Here is a 26,055-nt window from a genome sequence, read left to right as displayed (position 1 = left end):
AAAATATAGAATAAATATTGTCTCAATAAATTCCTACGACACAGATTAACTCACTAATACAATGAAATTCGTTAAATAAGAAAGGATGAATACGATAACACATGATCTATCATTTCAGAACTCAGTAACACGTGGCCAGGAATCTGAATCAAGTACAGGAATTAAATTCCAAGTCCTATCTCGAATATTGGGAAACAATCATAGAAATGACATGAGAAATGTATTACTACAAACTACAAGACCACACCAAAAGAATAAATTAGAACTGAAGTGCTACAAAGAACAGATATAAATAAGACGTAGTCGACTGAACTTATACTGTAGTCTTCATGTTGAGCTCCTGGCGTCCTCAATCGAACATTCTAGGGTTGAAATCCTTGCTTCTGTCCGTTGTTGGCGACAGTCTGTTGATTTAGTAGCTCATGATGGAAAATGTATAGAATCCGGCACGAACTCCCATCTTCTAGTGATGAATGCTGTTGAGGTCCTCTTCCACTTTACACTTCCTGATGATTTTGCTGAAACGTGTACAGAATAAATCAGAAAAAATGTCTTAAGCACAATCCTGCAAGTTGTTGTAGAAAAACACCTACTTTAACTATTTACCTGTATCTTTTCGACGTCTGTTGGTTGAACACTAATTGTAGTTGTATAGGCTGGCACATTTGAGCATGGGCTTAACGCTGGAAATGCGTCCACTATCCTTGGCGATGACTGTATCTCCACTGATGTTCACGTGTATCGATGTCTCAAGTGCAGCTGAAGAATGACTGCAACGAAGTGAGAATGAGCGTGTGTATGACTCGCTTTATGTAAGGCAATGCTCCCCAATCGTAGGAAGTACTGAATTCCTGTCATTTCCTTTAATTAAATTCAGATTACTTTCAGCCAGTGCACCATTCAAATTAAATATAAATTCAGTTACTAATTATTATACAGTCAGAGGTGCCAACTGTTACGGATTGTTCGTAATTATTACGGATTTCACCTCACGATTACGGAATTACGGTCAGAGGGGAAATTATTACGGAAAAGCTGACATCACGAATAAAAATTTCTACGAAAGAAAAAAGAAAAGAAAATATGTCCAATCCTTTCGAGCCTTTCTCCTTAAATCGTCCCCGTTTTAATTCTTGTGAGTTGGCAACGATACTTATTCGATCGTGACTTCCTTTTGCTACCCAGAAGTATTGTAAAATTAATTCTAGTGAAGGAGCTCAGGAGCTCTTCTCCTTCAATAATGTTGTATTTGCTGTGTTAAGTGTACCTAACAGTTGACAGAAAGATTGAGAAAGAAGTGAGGCCTACATTAAGCACATCTGCATTGGAATCGCTTTTGGTTCAGAAAACGAAATGTCATGAGAGTGGGAAGGATGCTTCAAGAAAAAGCAGCTGCTGCGTGAGAAACAAGTTACAAGGAATGTTTTATCACAGAACCAACAGGTTGCGTGCAAATGTTGTTGTGTAATATGATATACTTTCGGATAGATCCGTAGAGGGAAGGGCAAAAGGGGTGTCATTATCGAAAAGGACGGAGCATGCTTTGGACTTGACTCGAAATTTTTCTCGGGGGGGAGGAGGGCGATTACTGATAATCCACTTCAAAGTTTGGCACCTCTGTACAGTAATTCACACGTGATATCATTAACACTGTTCAGTTTAATTTCCTAAATACACACATCACGCCGTTGTAACCTTTTTGATGACTGCCAATAAATAATTTCATGAATAAAACATATAAATAAATAAATAAATAAATAACATTACTCAAAAACTTCATAAAATACTTGAAATAATTAATATTACTCAAAATAATGTATCGAAATGTCCGTAGTATGGGCGCCAGAGTTCACCAGAATGGATCCCTCGAATTTAGATAAGAGCATGATAAACTTCATATCCCAGGGCGTGTACATAATGCTGCGTACTGGTACATCTGCTGCAGGCCTTACCTAACCTCCTGAAAACGACTAAATAGGTAGGAACTGCACCTAGGTTCATCAAAACTCCACTGATACTGAAATAGCTAACTATATTCTTAACAAAATCCGTGCATGAGCACCTCATCAACACACAAAATTATACATATAATACACACACAAAAGATTGCTGGAAGACTCCATATTTACAACAACAACAACAACAACAACAATGAAAACAGTGGGAAAACGAAAGTGAGAACTAAACTACCATTTGTAGGTAGTCCGATGAACAATGTACATACATGTAGATAAATACCCTTCACTGTCTCTGTATCAATACTGCTTGCCAATTCTCATAATCAGCACTTCTAACATCACACAGATACTGTACCTCGTAATACTGTGTTCGCAGATAACACTTGTTGTAAAGATATATATACATTTAAGTAACACACGCTTGTCGACCCTGAACATAAATTATGGTTTCACCAACATATAATGCCAGGCCGCCACAAGTGCTACAATACTTAATGCGTACGCCCTCTGCAATTTGTTGATCAGCCACTTTCCACGAACATAACAAGACTACACTCCACGAACGTTTGAAGTCCAGTCCATTGCAGCCGTGTCACTCGAATACCGTATATCAGAACCACTTCCTTCCCGTACAGTGTGTCAGTTGTCGTTCCTTCATACAGTGTTACTGCTTTGTAGTTGTAGTAGTTCTCTTCCGCTGTGATGTCGGAGTATATAAAGACTTCAGCATTCCCCTTCCTCTCAGATGATACGTCTGGATTGGTCCTTGCCCGCCAATCATGAGTGATCTCTAGTCAAGACCAAGCCCTGAACTCATACTTGGTCTCAAGACAATAACAAACGCTCGGGTATATCACATGAGTCATACAAATTTCCCTAGTACAACAACAACATCAACAAACACTGGGATGCCCGCATGAGTCATCCGAATTACCAGAGTCCAAGATAGCAATATTTTCCCACTCGTGCAAAACAAATTACTCATACCTACATATGTGGATATCTTCCAGCTTACAAATATAAATGGCAAAATATACAAATGAAATACTGATAATATTAATGATAATAATAATAAATAGATTACTGACAATAATATCTCTTACTTCTACATATAGCGCGAGGGTGTGATATATGTACTATCACACCATTGACGTTATTAATAATCTTTTCATTACTTTCAATCCAGTACAACTGCACGCGAACATATTCCAGCTATTCTCTTCTCATTTTTTTTTTGTTTCTATTTTTATTATCTGAACCAGCTAGAACTCAACCTTCAGGTTGGAAAGTGCTCGCCGCCTTGCTCAAGGACACGCGTGTGTGATGCCGTCAAAGAACTAGACTCGTGACACACTGCCCCATATTCGACCAGCTGATGCAACGCATACGGTCACAATATAGAGTCTAATTGTTTTGATTTTTCGTTATAATTGGCTGAGGATGATCATTACATGGTTGAAACTAGTCCTGCATTGTAATGTAAAACCGAACTGTGTTGATTAGATGGAATCCTTAATTCATTGTAATTTCTTTTCTAAAGTTTCTTGTTTCACTTTCATTTTTCTAATTTCCTCAAACCTGTCTTTTATATTAACTAATCTACTAACCTTATGACACTTGATTTCCTGACTCAAAGAAGAAAAATCTTTATTCTGTTTTCTCAATTAAAGATTTCCCCAAATTACGCATCTCTTTCTCTTGATTTTCAATGTTTATACTTAGTTGCTTTGCTTGATTATTAATCTCCTGTTTTAAGTCTGCTCCTTTGCTTGATCACTAATCTCCTGTTTTAAATCTACTCTCAATTCTTTTACTTATTCTAGTAATAATCTCATAAAATTTTCACTGTTACTCATATTTCCTATAGTGTTCTGATTGTCCCTACTATCCTCTATTTATTTTTCATCTCCTGTGACATTTTCAAACACTTTCTCAGCAGATCAGTTGAACTTTTGACTTATTAGTTTCATGCACCAGTATACCTACATTAATATCACTCTTCACTTTCATGTACCACACTGTCATTAATCATTGCCATATTTTCTTTGGATGATGTTCTATTTCTTAATGCTAAAATGCTACTATCACAGTTACCTTCTCTCAAGGTTAGTATATAACAGGTTATCCACAACAGCTGGCTTGTGGTCATTGGCTATTCAAGCATGATGTCGCACAGATACCTGCTCTCTGATTGCGGGAGCGCTTTCCAAAGGAATTTAGTGATTGCGATATGTTTTAACCAAACAGTTATTACTCATGTGTCGTGTGTCCACTATACCTGCTCAAACTGACTTCGTAAATAGTAGATAACGAACACATTAATGTACAGTACAAGTGGTAATCGTTTCACAAGACCGTGGTTATTGCTAGTAGGATTTTAGTGGCCACACTACGCTACTGAAAACCAATAAAGTATTCTGAATTAAACAAAACTGAGCATTAAATATGACCAATAAACAAGCAAGTGAACAAAAGAATGAACAAACAGTTTTATTATGATAAAGTGAATTTTACATTAACTGGTAAGTTCCTTCATTTTCTTTATCTTCCTGACTTTCACCTCAATACCATTGACATGTTTGCTTCCACTTTTTTGTTTCTTCATCACGTTTGTTTAAAAAATATATACGAGTATATGTCCTTATTTTTACAAATGTGGCTCCAGATCACTACGGTAAATTAGGATCACTTGTACATATTAAAGAAACTAGGTTCTGTATTACTCCCAACCCTCTTCAGACTGTAAGTCCGTGATAAGAACAGAAACGTTTCTTCATATCTCGTACAGTTTGTGGCCACTCAGCTGTTGGTTCTATGAGACCACCGTATGACAGACTTCGAATCCAGGACCCCGAACAATATGTACTGTCGTATGTTCCTCCTTTGTTTGGGAACCTGTGTGTGGATGAGTGCTTTCATGTTTTTTAGCTATCCCACCTACAATGTAATTCAAACCTTCGATCTCCATTTCAGTGTCATTTTCACCAGCAGATGTTGGAACAGTATCATATTTGCTTTCTTCAAAATATTTTTCAGCAGGAGAATATTCTAACTCACGACACGTTATTCCACACTTCCTCAGCATTTGTGATGAGAGATATTCATCAGAGGTTTCTGTTCGAGTGTTCTTATGCATACCGGGAGGTACACCTCAACTCCCTGCATTTAAATGAAGTGTCTTGAAGAATGCCATCTAACACATAAAGTTTGCAACAACTATTTCAAGAAGTTCTGACTTTTCTCCATAGATGTCTCTATTAAAAACGTGATGTCATGCACTCTGGTGTAAAGTGGAACTACTAAATATTTAAAGAAATTTTGCAATTATAGGTTTTCTAAACTGAATCGGTTATTCTTTGTTTATGATATGTCAAAGTTTGCAACACTTCTAACTCATCCCTCCAGCTTTGGAGTTTGGCCAGTCAGAAATTTTGTGTATTTAATTTTCAGCCAATCGCATGCTTCTTGTAACTTTTTCGATTGTCCAATAAAAAGTAGAGGGTGTGCAGACGTGCCAAGTCTCCCGATTTGAGCGGGAGACTCCCGATCGCCGGGTCCGATCTCCCGATTTTCAGAGCAATATCCGTAATTTTCGTATTATTTTAAACTCCCGCGGATTTCCTTGTTCTATCGATATATGGCCGAGTATGGCTGGTCGATAGTACAGTAGTTCTAATAATGATACCAGATGGCAGTACGGGGCACGGTGGCCAGTCATGTGCTCCTCTTTGGTCTATAATACAGTCATTCTCTTTGCAAGCGAGTAACATTCTCTTTGGAGTATCCTAACCTCAGAAGTAGCACTCCATAGCCGTTCTACCCGGGGCAAGACCTGCAGAAGTGCTCGTGTTGTGCCTTAATATTTGTTTTGGCCAAAATGTCAAGAAAGAAATATGATAGCAGTGTTTAAAAGTGCTTATAGGGAAGATTTTCCGTGTTTGAGCGAATCCAGAAAGGGACCAACGTTCACATTCTGTACTATATGTAGGTGTGTTTTTTCAGTTGCACATGGCGGTAAATGCGATATAAAAGCAAAGCAAAGTCACCTCCGTACAGGCCATGAAGGCCTTTGGAGGAGTGGAAGGTAAAGGCTTCCACAATTTTTAACCACGGCACTTGGGGTGGTAGAGTAGTTAGCTCTACGCCCGGCCGCCTTTGCCCCCAGGAATAACCTGGTACTCATTTTTGGTGTAGGCTGAGTGAACCTCAGGGCCATATGCACCTCCGGAAGTGGAAATCTCGTTTCTTAAAATTTAAGACTTCCTGGCGGGGATATGAACCCACGTCCTTCCGGGCGAACCGAGCACGCCTTTATCGCCTCGGCCAGGCAGCCCCTAAATGCGATATACTCAAGCATATGCAAATGAAAAAAAAAAAACATAAGGGGAGTGTCCAGTGTGTAGAAAGAAACCAGAAACTGAACTTTCCATGTAAAAACCAAGTTGTAAATCCTGTGACGAATGCCGAGGCGTTATTTACGTCATTTATAGTAGAACATAACCTGCCTTTAAATTGTGCCGATCACGGAGGACCTTTGTTTCGCAAAATGTTTCCTGATTCGGAAATCGCTAAACGATATGGGTGTGCTAGAACGAAAACAGCGGCTATCATTACAGAAATGTGCATGGAAGAAAGGGCGAATATTGTATCACATTTGCAGGTGAATGCATTTTCTGTTGCTACTGATGGTAGCAATAAAAGCGACTTGAAAATATATCCCATTGTTGTAACATTTTTTAGGCCTGAACTCAATGAAATTCAGAGTTGTCTACTCTCTTTGCGTAATTTAGAAGGGGATGCTACTGGAGCTAACATTGCCAATCTTTTGCTCTCAACTTTTCGGGAATTCTGTATTCTGCCTAGCTCTTGGTGCTGATAATGCTCCAGTAATGGTAGGATTAAAGAAAGGTGTGGCAGGATGTTTGAAGGGGGAAAATAGTAACATAATCATTGTAGGCTGCCCTTGTCACCTAATTAATCTTGCTGCCGAGAAGGGTACAGCGTGCTTGCTCGTAAATGTATATGAAAGTATAATTGATATATTTTATTATCTGGAAAGGAGTGCAAGAGGAAAGAAAATTTCAGAGAATTTCAGACTTTACACAACACAGAGATCAGGAAAATTGTGATGCATGTGCCTACTCAATGGTTATCACTAAGAAGGTGTTTAGATAGGATTTTGCTTCAGTGGGACCCTTTGGTTACATTATTCAGGAGTGAAATTGTGAGTAAGGATTCTCAGATGGGAACTTTGAAGACTTACAAAATTCCTAAGCACAGTTTAAGTGCAGATGTGTCTTGTTTGTCTGAAAAGGTTAAGGATTGTCATAACATTTCACCTCACTCCTCAGTTAAAAGGAAAACCCAGTCATCAGTTTCAGAAAAAAAAAAAAAGAATGAAACTGTCACGTGAAGAATGACTTTTCATGTTCCTTTCATCAAATTTACTAAAGAATACTTTTTGGCTTTTTCTGTCAAGTTTTATGGATATCTTTGAGAATCCAAACGTAGCTCTTCAGTAGAGTATGCCGCACATCCACTGTAACGGTTCAAATCCCGTTACAAGATGATATCTGTATTTTTATTATTTTATCTGTATTATTATTATTATTATTATTATTATTATTATTATTATTATTATTATTATGTCCGTATTATGTTATCTGTGATATTGTTACTATTATTGTAATTATCCGTTTTATTCAATTCGATTTTGCAATTGCCTGTTGCTTGCAAGATTGTACTTAGATATATGCATATATACGTATGTGTAGAATAACACTCAATACCTGTACAGTGAGAATTGTTGTATATATCAGAGATTGGATGTGACGTTGGTGCATTGTGCAAGATTGGTGGCGATTCTGCCAAGTCATTGCCAAGTCATGGCTACGTCATTGTATTTATTTAGATATGCGCTCAGAGAGTCGGCCGCCCCGGGCTGTTTCACAACTGTATGTAATATCTGTCGCGTAGGTGGGAGTATGTCATTGTTATTTCTGGAGATTACGTAGCTGTGTCAACCAACGTCTATATAAGGTGGGTGCATATTGTAGTGTCAGTCATTACTTAAACGGAAGCAGTACAGTGAAGAAGTCTACTAGATCAAGAGGCCTTAGTTGGTCAGTCAACGAGTGTGAACGAGAGATGGTGAAGACTCAGTGAGCCATTAATTATTGGTCATTGAGAGAGTGAGACCAAAAGGTTGGTCCGTCACTTAGTGGAAGACACGGACGCAAGGGCTTACCATGAAGTCAGAGAGGGCAACCCTGGACCTGCCAAGAGGTAATACCATATTGACTTACAAAGAAGTCAGACGATATGGAGAAGAAGCAGTCACAAGGATGCATCACCAAGTTAGGCGTGACACATCTACAGTAAACACCAGAGCAATGGATTACATCGTAATTACACTCAAAGTGTTCAAGGTACAGTCAAGTGAATCAGTGAGGGAAATATTTCGTATAAATTGTTAAATGTCCGGTCAAGAAGAATTCAAATTCATGCCTAGTTTCTTTCAGTTGCAATGTCATAATTTCATATTTTCATCTGTTTTATCGCAAGAAGACTCACTATTTTTTGATATATTATTTAAAGAATATATATTGTTCTATCAAACAAATTCATAGTTTCATTTCATTGACAGTAAAATATCTTAACCTCAAAATTAATGGGGAAACCGAACGCCAATCTCCTTTTCCCAGAACTTATATGGTATGTTGTCAAAAGTAAGCTTATTACCCCACACCCTAGAGATAGTCAAGAGTCTCATTCTATTATTGCTGCACTGAGTGGCAGCTGGCGCCCTTCAAATAATGTATGTGTAAGTAAGCAGGTAACAAGTAAGTGTGAGTACAAGGTCCAACAAGTATTTTATTTAATGAATATTAATTTTCAGATTTTCCATTTTAAATGCAGATATTCAGATTTTTCAATTTAATCCAGATTTATTTATATGTTTGTAAAATCAGTCAGCGACTCAGGAAACTTACAAAGTGTCGACGCAACGTGGTGCACGAAGAAATTCAGAATTTGTTCTGAATGACAGCATATCATAGGTTCATTTGGGAAGAGTATGGACATTTAAGCCAACGGAATTATTACCGGTAAATGTCAGGAGTGTAATTTTGTGATATATATTTGTATTTTGGGGATATGTCAAGGGATTTGAAGAGGGAAATTAATTTGAGATCGCGTACTATCACTAGTGAACCAAAGATGGACAAGGAAGACAATAACAAGTCATGTGAGGACGAGGTCATTGCTTCTGCGGACATTCAAGGTGAAATTCAGAATAGGGAGCAGGTGAATACGATGAAAGCTTCTGAGGTAATTCAGGAAAGTGCAGAAATTGAGAAGCACACTGAAACCCAAAAGGAAATCGCGGGGGGAATGAACCAAGATTTTATAAATTTGATGATGGCCAAATTTACCGAGATCAGTAATGAAAACTGTAAAAAACTGAGTGAAAATAGTAAGATAGAGATGAAAGAATTTTTTCGTAGTAGTAGTGAAAATAGTCAGAAACGCATGGAGGAAAATAATAAAGAGATGAAAGAATTAATTAGTACTAATAATGAAAATTGTAATAAACAGATTAAGTCTCTAAGTAGTAAAATGGAACAAATAATTAGTAGTAACAAAAATAGTAAGGAAGAGATGAAAGAATTAATCAGTACTAATAATGAAAATTGTAATAAACAGATTAACTCTCTAAGTAATAAAATGGAACAAATTATTGGTATTAGTAATGAAAATAATAAGAAGCAAATGGAAGAGTTAATTGGCAGTAATAAAGAAAATTTTAATGTGACCAATGAGAAAATAGATGGGTTAAGTGAATCACTAAATTCTAAAATAGATACTAAGATAGTAGAGGTAACTAGTCAAATATCTAAGTTAGAAAATAAGGTAAATAAAGAGTGTGTTGACCTTAGAGGTGAAATGGAGTTGAATCGGAGCGATCTTCATACTGAAATTGAACATGTCAAAGGAACTTGTACAGAGAATATCAAAGAGTTAAGTAATAAGATTTCTAGTAATCAGGAAGAAATTCACGAGATCATAGATAAAAGACTAGACAAGATCCATAATGCAGTGGGGCAAGATATGAAGGAATGTGTCAGTAAGGTAGAAACGTTTGAAAAAGAGCTTGGGCAGGTCAGAGAACTAAAGAATAAACAAGAAACTTTGTCGCAGAAGGTTACCGAGAAAGAGGAAAAATTACAGGAAGAATTGAGAATAATGAAAGAGAATGCGGAGAAAGTGGCGGAAGAAAAAGTTTTGAATTGCCAGAGGGTACTACGGCAAGAAATGAGAGAAGGTCAGATTACAAGAGAAATAGTAGTAACGAGTGGTTTATACAATAGGGACCAAGATTTGCCTAAGTTTACTGGAAAACAATTTAATCCTATGGAATTTCTAACATTAGTTGAGAAAAGATTTGCAAATAAGTTGAGGGATAATATTATCGAATGGGAATACGTGTTAGAGATCTTGTCTAATTCCTTCATCGGTGAAAGTAAAACCTGGTTTCAGGTGTACCGTAATAATATGTCTAATTTGGAAGAATTTAAAGAGAAGTTTATTAATAAGTTTTGGGATGAGAATATCCAGAGTCGTGAGAGAGAACGGATTATGTTTGGTAAATATAGACAACAGGAGGGAGTGTCTATGACAGAATACTTTCTAGCACACGTGCTTATCTGGAAAAATCTTAATAGTATTGGTTCAGAAGTCGATATCGTAAGGATTATGTTAAAACATTTTTCTGATAGGATTAGGGAAGCTGCGTGTATGCAGAAAGTCAGTACTATCAAAGAAATGGAGGTATTGCTAGATAGTTTTGAGGCTCTGAATAGTAGCATAGGTGGTAATCGACCACAAAGTAGAACTGTAGAGGGAGCGGGAAACAGGTCAGATAATTATCAGAGGAGAGGTAACAATTATGATCAGACGAGGGCTAATAGGAATTTCAATAGTGATAGAGGTCAGCAGAGTTACCCGAGACAATCCGACAATGGGAGGCGTGGGGATTTGAGTCATAGCGATGAAAATAGGCCTAACGCGAATGTTATTCAGGATCCATCATTGAGCCAGCGCACTTTAAACTCTCAGCGGACTGCATAAACAGGTCACGTGAACAGTCCGAAGGTAAAAGTTGTCATAAACAGGTAGGTAGTGTAGATAATTGTGTAGTAAAAGTAGATTTAAGAGAACAACGTGATTGTGACCTAAGTAGTGATAAGTCAAATGTTTTAAGTGATGACGTAGTCATAGATAATAAAGTAAGAAATAGCAATATTAATCTAGATATAAGGAGTGATCTATTAAGTGATGTAAGTAGTTATAATACTGAGGATATAAGTAGTGAGGTAGTGACTCCGACGATAGAAATTATTATATGGAGAAGAAAAGTGAAGGTATTATTAGACTCTGGTAGTGAAAGGTCATGTATTAGCTCCAAGCTTTACGAGGAAATTCTGAAAGAAAGTCAGAATATAACAGAGATTTCTGTGAGGCAAACCTTCATTATAACAGCGGTGGGTAGCAAGTCACAGAGAGTAAATAAAAAGATAGCGGTACCAATTACAATTGAAAATGAATGTAACTTTCAACCATGCCTTGTTGTGCCAAATCTGGTGTATTCAGTTATTTTAGGAGCTGACTGGCTTACAAATCATGGAGCTAGATTAGACTTTGATTCGGGTAGTGTGTGTTTGTCCTGGGGGGAAAAGTAGCAAACAAGTATATGTGAATTATGAAGGGTCTGAGGTAAGTGTTGATAACATGTGTTCTGGTAAAGGTATTCGGGAGGTGAGTGAAGGTGTTCCTAGTGAGAGGAGATGTTTTGACGTGTGTCACTTGTGGATAAGACAGGATCCAAGGGATAGTCTGTATGAGACAGTGGCGAGAAGTAATTTGAGCGAATTACAGGAGGAACAGTTGTGTTCGATGTTAGGTGAGCATCGAGATGTATTTAGTGATAAGCCAGGAAGAACACATGTATATGAACACAAGTTTGTTGTACATGACCATTCATCATTTGTGGGACCTAAGTACCCCATTCCACTTAAATATGCTAGTGCTGTCAAAGAACAGATAAACGTTATGCTGGATTATGGAATAATTGAACCATCTTGTAGCCATAGTATTAATCCTTTAATTATCGTTGCCAAGAAGGATGGGTCAGTCAGGCTGTGTATTGACACCAAGCTTATGAATCAGAGGATTGAGGCAGACCAACAGAGGCCTGAAACAGTGGAAGAACTCATTCAGCATTTTGAAGGGAAAACATGGTTTTCCATCATGGATTTGTCTTCTTCATTTTGGCAAATTCCCCTCAGAAGAGAGGACAGACCTCTCACAGCTTTCGCATATAAGAATTGTTTGTATCAATTTGCTAGAGTCCCTTTTGGTACGAAAACCTCTTCCGCAGCGTTGATTCGTGCTATGTCTAGAGTTTTAGGTCGGGATACAGGGGATTTTGTTACAATGTACATTGATGACGTAGTAATAGCATCTCACACTTTTGAAGAACATATGGAACATTTGAACATAGTTTTACAGAAAGTTAGAGAGGGAGTCTTCACATTAAAACTGGATAAGTCAACATTTTGCACACAACAGATTACATTTTTGGGGCACACTGTATCTGCACAGGGGGTAAAACCAGAACAAACGAGATTAGAGAAGATTAACAACATGAGCACTCCACGTAATAGTAAACAGTTAAAATCATTTTTAGGGGTTTGTAATTATTTTAGACGTTTTGTCATCCAATATGCAGCGTTGTTAGAGCCATTCAGAGGCTTATTGAAAGGTGGAGCTAAATGGAAGTGGACAGTTGAACATGATGAGGCATTTCTTAGGCTGAAGGAAGGTTTTAATGATGCCGTTATGTTAAAATACCCTGTGCTTGATCGCGAGTTCGTACTCATGACCGATGCATCGGAAAAGGGTATTTCCGGATGTTTGTGTCAGAGGGATGACGAAGGAAATTTGGGTATTGTTTCTTTGGCGAGTCGGGGACTCAGCTTGACTGAAAAAAAGGTATACCATCACGGAAATTGAGTTCTTAGCTATTATCTATTCATTAAGCAAATTTAGGATGTATGTATTAGGGAATAAGTTTGAGATATGGACAGATCACTAGGCATTAGTATTTATTAAAACATGTAAGTTAACAAGTAATAGAATGACAAGGTGGATTTTAGCTATCAGTGAATATGACTTCACTATTCGACATATTAAAGGTAAAGATAATGTCTTAGCCGATTTCCTCAGTAGGAATTTATCAGGTAATACTGAGTCAAGGTATGTAGATATAAGAGAAGGAATACTGGTATGTGTGGGTAATGTGACAGACAACATGACAGAACGAGATCGGTTACGTCATCTCATGGTGAAACAGGAGAGGGACGATGAGATGAATGCTATACTGACCTGGTTAAGAGATAAGGAGGCAGATGTTGTTGTGAAGAAAGGTAAACATGAGTACAAACTAAGTAGTGGTTTTCTGTCAAGGAAGTGTCATTCTCGGCAATTTAAAGTTTGTGTACCAAAGTCATTACAGGAAGACATGATTTGGTAGTATCACAAAGAACTCGGTCATTTTGGGGTAAACAAGGTTCTTTATGCTATTCAGGGGAACTTTGTGTGGAAGAATATGGGAAGGAGTATTAGGAAATTACTTGCGACCTGTGATCTATGTCAACGTAGTAAGCATCCTAACAGGACGTTAGAGGTCCCACGGCAAGCCGTCATTGTAGACAAGCCCGGCCAACTTATATGCGTAGATCTGTTCGGGCAACTAGTAAAATCTCGGTATGGATACCGGTATGTGTTCGTTTTGATTGATGCCTTCAGCAAATATGTCAAAATGTATCCCCTGAGAAAAGCTACGGGAAGGGGTTGCCTAAAGCAGGTTATTGACAGATATATTCCTGAGTTTGGATGTCCACTCAGAATATTATCAGATCACAGCAGTCAGTTCAGTTCAAAGATATGGACTAGCAAGTTGAAAGAACTGGGTGTTAAGGCCACATATTCGTCTATTCGATACCCACAAGGTAATATGGTCGAGCGGGTCATGAGAGAGATCGGGAGAATATTCAGAGCATACGTACATGATAAGCACAGTTCGTGGTTTTCACGACTGGGTGATGTAGAATGATGGTGTAATACTACGTTACACGAGTCTACGGGATGTACGCCGTATGAAATTCATTTTGGTAAGAAACCAACCGATCATATTGCAAGTATGCTAGGCTTAGACTTGGGAGAGGGAAAATCTAAGGATTATTATATCCAGCTGGCTAGGGAAAATTTAATCAAAGCAGGCAATAAACGCATTCGCCAGCAGAAAAGGGCAAAATTAGACGAATTCAGTTTGGGTGACAAGGTGCTACTTAGAGTTCCATTCCCATCATCTGCAGAGGCGGGAAATATGTCTAAATTCTTTCTTTTGTATCAGGGGTATTTCACTATTGTGAGCCGTATCGGGAAGTGTGCATATTCCTTAAAAGATCAGGGAGGGAAGATGGTTGGTACTTACAACATTAAGAACTTAAAGAAGTATTTCACGTGAGATTTGTTGAAATAAGAGTAAGATGATTAAATGTTGTGAGAAACTGGCAAAATAAAACTAACATCTGCGATATGCGTGTGAACCAAGTGTCGTATTGGTGTATTGGAAGAATAACTGCTACATTGTCATGTACTGTGTGACAAAAAAACGGAGAACAGGACATTGAACAGTTATCTGCGATAACAATATGCGAGAAAAGTTCTCATATAAGTGAATTTTCACAAACTATTTTGATATGTTTAAAAAAAAAGGAGAAGAATGTTGTATATTGATTGAAAATTATTTGTGTGTGTTAAATTAAGGGCTATGCTCTTGTATATTGTATGAGAATGGGACACTGGACAGTTATCTGCGATGACAATGTGCGAGAAAAATTCTCATACCTTTGATATTTTATAAAATGTATGGATGTTGAAAAAGAAAATTATTGTTGTATACTCATTTAAAGTGTTTATATGTGTCAGTGTTATATTTCTATTATGTTGTTCATAAATCAATCGATTCTTTGTTCTTCGATTTATTTATGAGGGAGGCGAATTGTAACGGTTCAAATCCCGTTACAAGATGATATCTGTATTTTTATTATTTTATCTGTATTATTATTATTATTATTATTATTATTATTATGTCCGTATTATTATGTTATCTGTGATATTGTTACTATTATTGTAATTATCCGTTTTATTCAATTCGATTTTGCAATTGCCTGTTGCTTGCAAGATTGTACTTAGATATATGCATATATACGTATGTGTAGAATAACACTCAATACCTGTACAGTGAGAATTGTTGTATATATCAGAGATTGGATGTGACGTTGGTGCATTGTGCAAGATTGGTGGCGATTCTGCCCAGTCATTGCCAAGTCATGGCTACGTCATCGTATTTATTTAGATATGCGCTCAGAGAGTTGGCCGCCCCGTTCTATTTCACAACTGTATGTAATATCTGTCGCGTAGGTGGGAGTATGTCATTGTTATTTCTGGAGATTACGTAGCTGTGTCAACCAACGTCTATATAAGGTGGGTGCATATTGTAGCGTCAGTCATTACTTAAACGGAAGCAGTACAGTGAAGAAGTCTACTAGATCAAGAGGCCTTAGTTGGTCAGTCAACGAGTGTGAACGAGAGATGGTGAAGACTCAGTGAGCCATTAATTATTGGTCATTGAGAGAGTGAGACCAAAAGGTTGGTCCGTCACTTAGTGGAAGACACGGACGCAAGGGCTTACCATGAAGTCAGAGAGGGCAACCCTGGACCTGCCAAGAGGTAATACCATATTGACTTACAAAGAAGTCAGATGATATGGAGAAGAAGCAGTCACAAGGATGCATCACCAAGTTAGGCGTGACACATCTACAGTAAACACCAGAGCAATGGATTACATCGTAATTACACTCAAAGTGTTCAAGGTACAGTCAAGTGAATCAGTGAGGGAAATATTTCGTATAAATTGTTAAATGTCCGGTCAAGAAGAATTCAAATTCATGCCTAGTTTCTTTCAGTTGCAATGTCATAATTTCATATTTTCATCTGTTTTATCGCAAGAAGACTCACTATTTTTTGATATATTATTTAAAGAATATATATTGTTCTAACAAACGAATTCATAGTTTCATTTCATTGACAGTAAAATATCTTAACCTCAAAATTAATGGGGAAACCGAACGCCAATCTCCTTTTCCCAGAACTTATATGGTATGTTGTCAAAAGTAAGCTTATTACCCCACACCCTAGAGATAGTCAAGAGTCTTATTCTATTATTGCTGCACTGAGTGGCAGCTGGCGCCCTTCAAATAATGTATGTGTAAGTAAGCAGGTAACAAGTAAGTGTGAGTACAAGGTCCAACAAGTGTGTATTTTATTTAATGAATGTTAATTTTCATAATTTTCATGTTAAATGCAGATATTTCATATTTTTCAAGTAAAATGCAGATATATAATATGTCTCAAAAGTTAGTCAAATATTTAAGTTACACCACTTATTGAGGTCAGTTTTGGAGAAATTATTGAAGAATGTGATGGCAAGGTTTGTGAAACCACACGTTATTAAAAGATCCTCCTCTCTCCTTGATGTAGCTTCTTATACTCCAGCAAATAAAAAGGATGATTGTGATCTGATGATAGGGAACTCTGCGTTTGTTTTAGTGAACACCTTGAAGTCTGAGGAAAAGTGCATATTCTTTAAGTCTGTTAGAAAGTGTTTCTCTTCATCGTGTGACTACATGGTACACAAATTTCCATTCAAAGATGAAGTTTTAATTAATGCAGAAGTTGCAAATATTTCTGCTATAAGTAAGGCATCATTTTCTAGCCTTAGATTTTTCATTAACAAGTGTCCGAACATTTTGACTAGTGAAACGGAACATTTGGATAAAGAAACTGATTTTCTGCACTCCCAGTGCTGTAACTTAGAGCTCGAAGAAACAGACCTGGCAAAAGGAAGAATTGATGTTCAATGGGCATTGGAAGAAGCTGATGGTGTACTTAAATATGACAGACTCTCTAAGGTGATGCTTGCCATTTTCTCAATTCCACATAGCAATGCAGAATGTGAAAGGAGTGTTAGCAGAGTCGCAAGGACAAAAACACAGTTCAGATCCTTGCTGTCTGAACAAACTTTGGAGAAACTTTTAACCTTGAAATCAGTTCAGCAGGGCAAGTGCTTTGAGCAAAAATTTAGTTCAGAGTTTCTGAAGAGGGCTAAGTCAGCTACTGGTGTGTTGAACAACAATTAGTCGTAATGCGATCACCATGTTTAAGGATGAGAAGTCACATGTTCCTACAGTTCAGGTATGTCCTGTATTTAATATTCACATGTAAATGATGAAAAATATATATGTAGGCCAAATAGAATTGTTAATGTATTGAATTGTAATGAATTTGTACATGTTCTGCCATCAGTGATGTGTTATAATATGTCGCGATTCGCTGCCAAATTTCTCCTGATTTTTCACTTTTGAAAGTTGGCATGTCTGGTGTGTGTCTGGACTTAGTCCAGAGCCTTCTCGAACCTTCCTCGTTGGTATAAAAGCTGACGCCTTTTCGAGCTGATTTGTCTTATTGATCGTCTTGTTATGGAGTGTGTGTGGTAAGAGGGGAGGTGGGGGCCTCATCCATCAGCAAGCAGAAAATCAGCTAAGGTAATGGCCACCATTTCTCTAACTCCATAGTTATCTCTGCAAGCTAACTCGAGGGGAAGGTTTTCAATCTTTAATAATGTAACTAAAATTCCGAAATTGTAATTTTTTTCTTTCTTATGTAAAAGTTCAACTAGTCTTTGATTTATATCGAACCGACACAGATAGGTCTTATGGCGACGATGGGACAGGGAAGGGCTAGGAGTGGGATGGAAGCGGCCATGGCCTTAATTAAGGTACAGCTCCAGCATTTGCCTGGTGTGAAAATGGGAAACCACGGAAAAGTATCTTCAGGGGTACTGACAGTGGGGTTCGAACCTACTATCTCCTGAATGCTGGATACTGGTCGCATTTAAGCGACTGCAGCTATTGAGCTCCGTAACTAGTCTATAGTACTTAACGAAAACCCGGGGATAGAGAGTGCGTTACCCTCTCGAATTCCCCTTCATTTTAATCTTGAGGTGACTACAATTTTGTAACTGTTTTCACTATTGTAATTTGTAATCTAACTTGTCCAACTAGCCACCTCAGTAGTTTGGGATTAGCCTCTGTGTTGTCGGGCCACAAGCCCAAGTAGGGTTTTAAGTCTTTGATGTCAAGGAGCGCAAGTGTCTGCGTCCATACATTTTTGATTGTTGGGGCCCGTAATTCAACCTGGTGCTTTCCACAAAGGCCCGGTAGAATGGGTGGTCGATACCCTTGTATTGTTTCTTCCATGTAAACTTAAAAGACAACTGATACGGTCTTGTAAATTGTAGGCTGCACCTAGAGAGGCCTGAAAGTGTACATTTTATTGAGCAAAGATGCTTTAATCACAAAAGTTAAAGGTTGCCTTGAGTAGGCTGTAGGGGTTTTGGGAGCGCAGTCTCATTTAAAAGATATTTGTGTGAATGTTGAATGGTGCCTTTGGAAGGCTGTAACTTGTAACCTTTGGAGCAAAAGGTGCTCTTGAAAAATTGTGTGATTTAAAAACCCTGTAAAAGAAATTGGGAGATTTGTCTCCTTGCCTATCTAGCTAAACGCAACAGTAGTGATGTAGGTACTTTCGTAAACTGGGAGCTTGAAGCTCAAATTGTAACTAACCATTTCTTGGTTTTTCTGTTGGTTTTTTTTGTGTGTTTTTTTTTTTCCCCCTAGTTTGTACCAAGCTAGCCTTGTACGTGAAATCTTGTTCTGTCGCTAAGGGAACTGTTTTGTTAAAATGTAGTATCTGAAAAGAAATATAACCTTAATTCTAAAGTCTTAAATTAATCTTCTGTCTGTTGAAGATAGACCCATTCAAGCCAGCACCTTCTTTCACCTCTTTTTTCCATGCTAACACGGTAATATTATGTTTCTCCATTTTGCCGGCATTATTTCCTAGAATAATCATCCCAAGATAATAAAGAGCGTTCAGCGGTGTAGGGTGGTTGTATAATCCTCCTCAAGAACGGATCTGGGAAAACAAATTCTTGAGTGAAACTTGATTCAGTCGGTGGGTTAAAATGTACTACATTCCTAGATTCTCAACTTCTGAGATCAGATATTTCAAGGAGAAGATAGTAACAAGATAGCTTTCTGGAACACTTGCTTAACTTTTTTCCCCTTGCAGGTCAAACTGTCACATTTTATCTAAAATTTCATCTTGTTGTTTTAACTGAAGACCATATGCATTTTTGCTAGGGACTTGAGAAATTGCTGGTCTGTAGGAATGCATGAGATCGTACCAATTATTAACATTTTCAGTTGCATCATCTCCTAATTTGAAATGACGTAACGCTGTAGCTACACTGTATGACATTAATTCTGGAGCTTTTCTTACGTTAATTCTTTCAGTGCCCCTATAGTTTAGATGACGGACATTGATTTCGTGGCATGCTTTAATTTCATGGCTGTGTCACGACCGCATGTCGTGACGTGTCCCCTTTCATGTCTCGGTGCCGAGCGAATGGACTTGAGTAAGTCTTGAATCCGCAACGTCCCAGACCAAGGATATTGAATATCAATCTAGAGTTTATATGATCATGTAACAGTGGCAAGAAGTTATAGTGCTTCAAATGTTTGAGTGATAATTTTATTAAGTGAAAACTTAAGTGTTTAAAGCATAAGATTTCATACAAGTTTTACTTGAGGCAAGCTGGTGCAACGCAAAGTTAGTGCATGTGTAATGTTGTGAAATAGTCAACAACGCGATGTCAGTGTAAAACGGAAAACGTAATAGAAAGTTATGTGAGTGTTTCTAGAAGGAAGTGTTGCATTGAATTTCTGATGCAGTAAGAAGCCAGTCGTTCGAGTAAATTCCTTGACTCTCCCCATCAGTCAGTGGGAGGAACACGAGAACTAATCGGACTTAAAAACGACTGACTTCTGGAGAAGTTACGAGTAACTTCAAACGTAAGATTTAGGGAATGATACTTCAACAGATCGGGAAGAATTTAACTGCCATGAAAGCAGCGTGTGTGTGGGGCTGTGTGCCACAAAGGGAGAATCTAGCCAGCTGCCGTGCAAGCAGCGTGTGTGCGGCTGCACAGAATTTGTAGGTTGCGTGTGAGGCAGTAAGCCGCGATACAAGTAGTACGTGGCCGCGTGCCGCTGAGAGCAACAGTCCAAAAATTATAAAGGGTTACGCGAGGCAGTAAAGGTATCATGGTGTACAGCATAGTTAGCAGGTTGCTATAGAAAGACTTAGAGCTGCAACGACTAAGTTACTTGTCGTAGCAGTGAGCCTAAAGACCGGGAACGAATATTGAACTGTTTACTAGGAAGGACGTGTAATATAGTGCGCCTATCCTATCAGTAAACTTAACCTTGTTGTCAGAACTGTTGAGAGATAAGCTGTTCTGATTGACGACGGAGTTCGTGGACGTTGAGCTCGAGTCCTGGAGTTGCACATCCGCTCAACTAAACATTGCATCATGCTGGACGACTACGTCGTCTCGGGCGCAGAGAAGAAGTCAAGAAAGAAGACGGACGCAGATGGAAGAAGAAGTCTTCCTTTACAAGCTAAGTAATTGCCGAGTTTTGCAGGATTTGATCTTCTTGTATTGCAGTGTGTAAATGAACTGGATAGTCAAGGACTTTGAGAGAGACTATCTAACCAAGAGCTATAATTGTACTTGTTGAAAGATTTCAAGATTCATAATTGTATAGTTGTAAATGTACAGTGTGTGCCTGTTTAAGATAATACAGGTGAAGGGAATTGTGTGTGAGTGGAAAGTTGGTCTTATTATTGTTTAATAATAGTTCCCGCAAAAAAAAAAAAAAAAAAAACCGAACCCAGTCCTCAGCCTGCCGAATCCTTAGGATCACGACAGCTGTCATTCTTAACCAGAGCTTCCACAGGTTCCTTTGAGCCAACTTTACCATCAGAAAATTGTAAGCCTGTGCCGAGAAACCAGTTCCTAATTAGTTTCAACAGGAGAGGGGTATCTACAAAGAAGTACACTTTTTCTGGCATCCGTGGGTTCAGAAACCATTTTTTTGTTTTGTTTCATTGATTCCATATGCTTTCCACAAACCTTGATTTGCTACACCCATGTCACAAACACATGCCATTACTTTGTACCCTATTTCCGAAAGACAAGAAACCAAATTGTCTAGTATGTCTTTTGTCATCTTTTTATCGAAATCGGCGTAAATTACTTGCCTTCAATTCTTGAACAGTCCGCTCACCATCACAGCTTGCAATTGTGAAATGGGGCCTATAATTTCATCCTTCAGAGCGTTGTATTCGAAAGAACTTTTAACGCGCATTTCGTCAAATTGGAGGACTGCAATTTTCTCGTGGTCCTTATACGAGACAGCAGCAATCTTCATCATACGCAGAATATCTTCCAGGATTCCACTTACGTTTTGCATGTCTATTTTTGAAGCCCATTTTTCCAGCATTGAAAGTCCAGGCAGGGGGTTAATGCAGTTGTTGTCTCATATAAATGTAAGTTTTCTTCCCTAGATAGCTTAAAGTGAAAGCCGCCGATATGTCTTCATCAGTCCAATTAACGCGTTTTTGCTGGTTTGTGAGTATCTTTATTTGATTTTCAGTAAAAATTCCTTTAAAAATCATTCAACAGTGTTGTATGGATGCTCTGAACAGAATGTTTTTACCTCCTACATTTAATTAATTCCTTACGCAAATTACTTATAGATACGCAGCTTTGATGTAATTTGCTTTCCACTGTCTCTAATTTCAATTTTGAGGACATTGTTAGTTTTTCTTTCGTCATCTGTTTTTTCAATCTTTCAATTTCTTCAATAACCGCCATAGTATTATCACAGACCTGGGTAGGTGGAGTGGCTGGAGGAGGTGGTGAACTTGCAATGGTCGTGTTATGTTCTGAATCTTTTAACAATTAGTCAGCCATTTTACTATTGCCCTTTCCTTCCTTCTTAATCTATCATGTGACACTTGTTGTATGCTACGCAAAACACCCAAATTTCTAGAGGGAACAGCGTCTTTGTTAAACACATGTTTGGGTGGAAGGCCTAATAATTCGCCCTTTAGATCTCTCAAAATCAATACCGGAAAAGTGTTCGGAACACACCCGCCACAAATCTGCATTTCACTTTCCATCAAGCCTACATTTTTGGATCCACTACTCTCTTAGTTCCTCATTTTTTGGGAAACTGAAGTAAGTTATTTGATATGACTTTTTTAGGGATCTTTCCTGGTTTTCACCCAGCTGTTATTTCACACAGCAACCGTACACCTTGTACCTGGCATGTTTATATGCAACCCGACACAAATCCAAATCAAACACAAAATAACACTGGCGTAAGAAAGCAGCTATTCACTGCAAGGACTATTCATAGAAAGCACCATGAAACTATAAAAATCAAAACTGAAACTCACTTGCACATATTAAAGAAACTCTCACACTACACACATACAGTATTACTACTGACTTTTAGCGAGACTGGCGGTCAAGGTTACTAACCTTGGCGGTGGGTAATTGGCTGACGTAGTAACCGAGCATAGCCGAAGCCCTCCGAACGCAGAATCCCCCTGTTCTGGGCAACCTGTTGTATACTAACATCGACCTTTTCTCATACCTTATTAAGTAAATTAACTTCATCAACAATTTTTTTTCCTTTGTGCCTCCCACATTGATGCGCCAGAATGTATTGGTGAAAAATAAACAAGAATTCATGGTACCATGTTCAAGATATGCTCTTCTGGAAGAGAAATCCCAGGACTTCCATTATCTTGCTTTTCAGATACTCCAGTATATTCAGGACCATGCGTATAAAAATAGACATTTTGATTTCTTCTCAAGTCTTTGTTCTTAATATTCTTTCATCTACTTCTTATTTTAAAATCTCTTTTCCTTAATATATCTCCAACCTCCTTATTAATAATCTCTTCCCCTATTTCATATGAATTGAACAAGTTTTTAATAATACTTGAATATTGAAATACTTTTTTTTTTTTTTTTTGCTAGGGGCTTTACGTCGCACCGACACAGATAGGTCTTATGGCGACGATGGAATGGGAAAGGCCTAGGAGTTGGAAGGAAGCGGCCGTGGCCTTAATTAAGGTACAGCCCCAGCATTTGCCTGGTGTGAAAATGGGAAACCACGGAAAACCATCTTCAGGGCTGCCGATAGTGGGATTCGAACCTACTATCTCTCCCGGATTGAAATACTTAGTATTAAACTCAAGCTCCTTATTACCTAAATAAACACTCCCTGGTCTATTTTCTCAACATTAATGCTCAAAATCAGTTTCTATACCACCAATTTCTCAATCCACTTAAACCCTCTTAATCGTACTTTGTTTTTACAACATGTAAGTTTCTACATCATTCAGAATAAAAGTATACACCTTCCTTTTTTTCTTTTCTTTTTTCTTTTCATCATTACAATCTCGCCATGACAACAGTTTTCTGTGCTTTTTATTGTTATAAAATGAGCTATTATATTTTATACATATACCTAATATTCCATGACCGTAAGAAATTATATAATCTTTAATAAAAATCAAGAGACTCAAATCCCGAACCATTACAAGGGAAAGCTAAATAAGTCATCTTAGATCTACTCTCATTAGCTAATTGTGAATCAGTTGTAGCATATCATCTTGCTGTTTCCTGCTTTGCAAAGTAATTGTATTACTAACAAATATCTGAATATTATATACATACATAGGGAAGTGTGTGTGGGTTAAAAAAGGTATAGTATACCAGGTTTTTGTCATGTAGCTGTGAGCTTGAATTTGGGAGATGGTGAGTTTGAACCCCTTCTGTGGGCAGCCCTGAAGGGGGTTTTCTGTGATTTCCTATTGTGACAGCAGGCAAATGCTTACTTAAGGCCATGGGGCCATAGTTGCTTCCTTCCCAGTCCTAGCCCTGTCCTATTTCATCATACCGTGGTACACATCCTTACGGAGTGTGTGGACCTGGTCGCTCTGTGCCGTAGGCTTAACCTCCTGAGTACAATCTCCCTCATCCTGCGAGATGATGAGCAGTCAGCAGACCTAGTCATCCGTTTTATGAGGGATAGTGGTCTTTTTTTATCGTGTGTAATGATGTCCTTTTTCCTAGTGTATTTGTGTTAACTGCGCTTTTATCCCATGGACTTTATTTTAGTTTGTGTTGCGTATTTTAATCTGTTATTTTAACGTCTAACGTGAATTATACATATATATATATATATATATATATATATATCTGTACTTCCAGACAATGCCTTATTCCTTTGTTATCTGTATTTTATATTATTTTATTAGAAATAAGGCATTGCGAATTAGATCCACTGATTGTTTTAATTTAATAATCATATTTCTTCATCACCTTCTTTTAACTCTAGTCAGTGGATACATTTTAAAATTTTAATTATCATGTCGCCCATCTCGTTCCATTAGGGGCCGATGACCTTCGATGTTAGGCCCCTTTCACCACCTATTTCATCATCACCATAAGTCCTGTCTGTATCAGTGCAACATGAAACCTAGAGCAAATATATATACATATTTTTAAAGAAAACTAGCTGATGATGGTTGTAATTTTGCAGAAGTAGACTCCAGTGGACATCTGCTTTGCAAACTGCAATCTCTCACTCTGGAACAAAAGAAGGTTATCAACGGATGCAAGCTGCTCGCAGGCGTCATGCCAGAGAGGTTGAAATGACAAGACTGAGTGAAGAAAATCGCAGACGTAATAGTCGCATTTTGGACATTGAGCAAACTCGTGCTCAGCTTGAGGCGGAAAAGATGGTGGGTGTTTTCGTCTGTAGCATTTATTTGTTGATTTCATCCAGTACATGTTTCTTTGTAATGCTCTTCTTGTTTTGATGGATTTCTGTGCAGAAAGTCTACTTTGTTGATTTCTACCTTGCAATTTTTATTTTTTGTTGACACATGCAAAGAGTGATCAGATTTGCTTAACTCCGCTGTGCGTGGTATTTTTCCTGTGAACTAGTGAAAATTTAGATTTTATAATTCCACCTTTACAATACTGTAATTGTCTTTATTACAAAGACTACATTAAATTACACTCGTGAAACATGTTTCGTCCTCTTATAGGACATCTTCAGTCACAAATACAAATACATAACATTAAAAATAAGGCGAGGGGACATTAAAATAAGTAAATGCAAAGTCTTTGTATATTGTGACGCGTCTTGTCAATCTTCAATGTTAAAATGGTGCGGTGTGAACGTGATATGAAGCATGAAGTCCAATTAAAATCATATGTTAAAACTGTTGTTCAAAACAACGAATTGTCAATTATAAAACTCCGTAAGTGGCTATGAAATAAAATTATGTGCATATTGTACATAAAACAGTGTTCTGGTGATGCCACATTGTGATAGATTTCTTGATTAGGAGGTGGAGTTATACTGATGCAAGTTGAACCTGATTGTGTGTTGACAATAGGGGCCTAAAAAGAAAAAGAAACGGTTTGATTGTGACTAAGGCAGACAAGGGGAATGCGACGGTCATTATGAATAAAGAATCATACATACAGAAAACCGAAACCTTTTTCGCAGAGAATTCATTCAAAATTATAAAAAAAGACCCGACGAATATCATTCAGAGAAACTTAAAGAAACTTCTTAAACAATCTGCTTTCATCCTTAATGAAAGGGAGTCTCAAAAACTTATTAATATGAACCCGGGTATTCCGACGGCTAAGGCACTACCGAAGGTGCATAAAGAGAATATACCTATAAGACCCATCATTAATTTCAGAAATAGCCCTATATATAAGACGTCTAGATTTATACACAATTTCTTAAAAAAACATTATAGATTTGAGGGTAATAGGTCTATTAAGAATTCCAAAGAATTTTGCGATCGTATTAAAGATTTAAACATACAATCGAACCATAAGATGTATTCATTCGACGTCAAAAATATGTTCTCGAATATTCCCGTATCAAAAATGATAAAT

The 26,055-nt window shown here is 37.8% G+C and overlaps 1 protein-coding gene across 5 annotated transcripts in view; it reads left to right on the top strand.

Moving 5' to 3' along the window:
• Positions 1-26,055, top strand: part of LOC136864817 (differentially expressed in FDCP 6 homolog) — a 452,756-nt gene that overhangs the window by 197,212 nt on the left and 229,489 nt on the right. For all 5 annotated transcript variants that reach the window (XM_067142253.2, XM_067142254.2, XM_067142255.2 and 2 more), the window contains one exon: positions 24,674-24,875. In XM_067142253.2, the coding sequence (XP_066998354.1) occupies positions 24,674-24,875 (202 nt within the window). The remainder of the gene's footprint in view (positions 1-24,673; positions 24,876-26,055) is intronic.

Source organism: Anabrus simplex, chromosome 2 (assembly GCF_040414725.1).
Source record: "Anabrus simplex isolate iqAnaSimp1 chromosome 2, ASM4041472v1, whole genome shotgun sequence".
Lineage (NCBI taxonomy): Eukaryota > Metazoa > Arthropoda > Insecta > Orthoptera > Tettigoniidae > Anabrus > Anabrus simplex.
The sequence above is the reverse complement of the archived record's forward strand: the minus strand, read 5'-3'. Positions and strand labels throughout refer to the sequence as shown.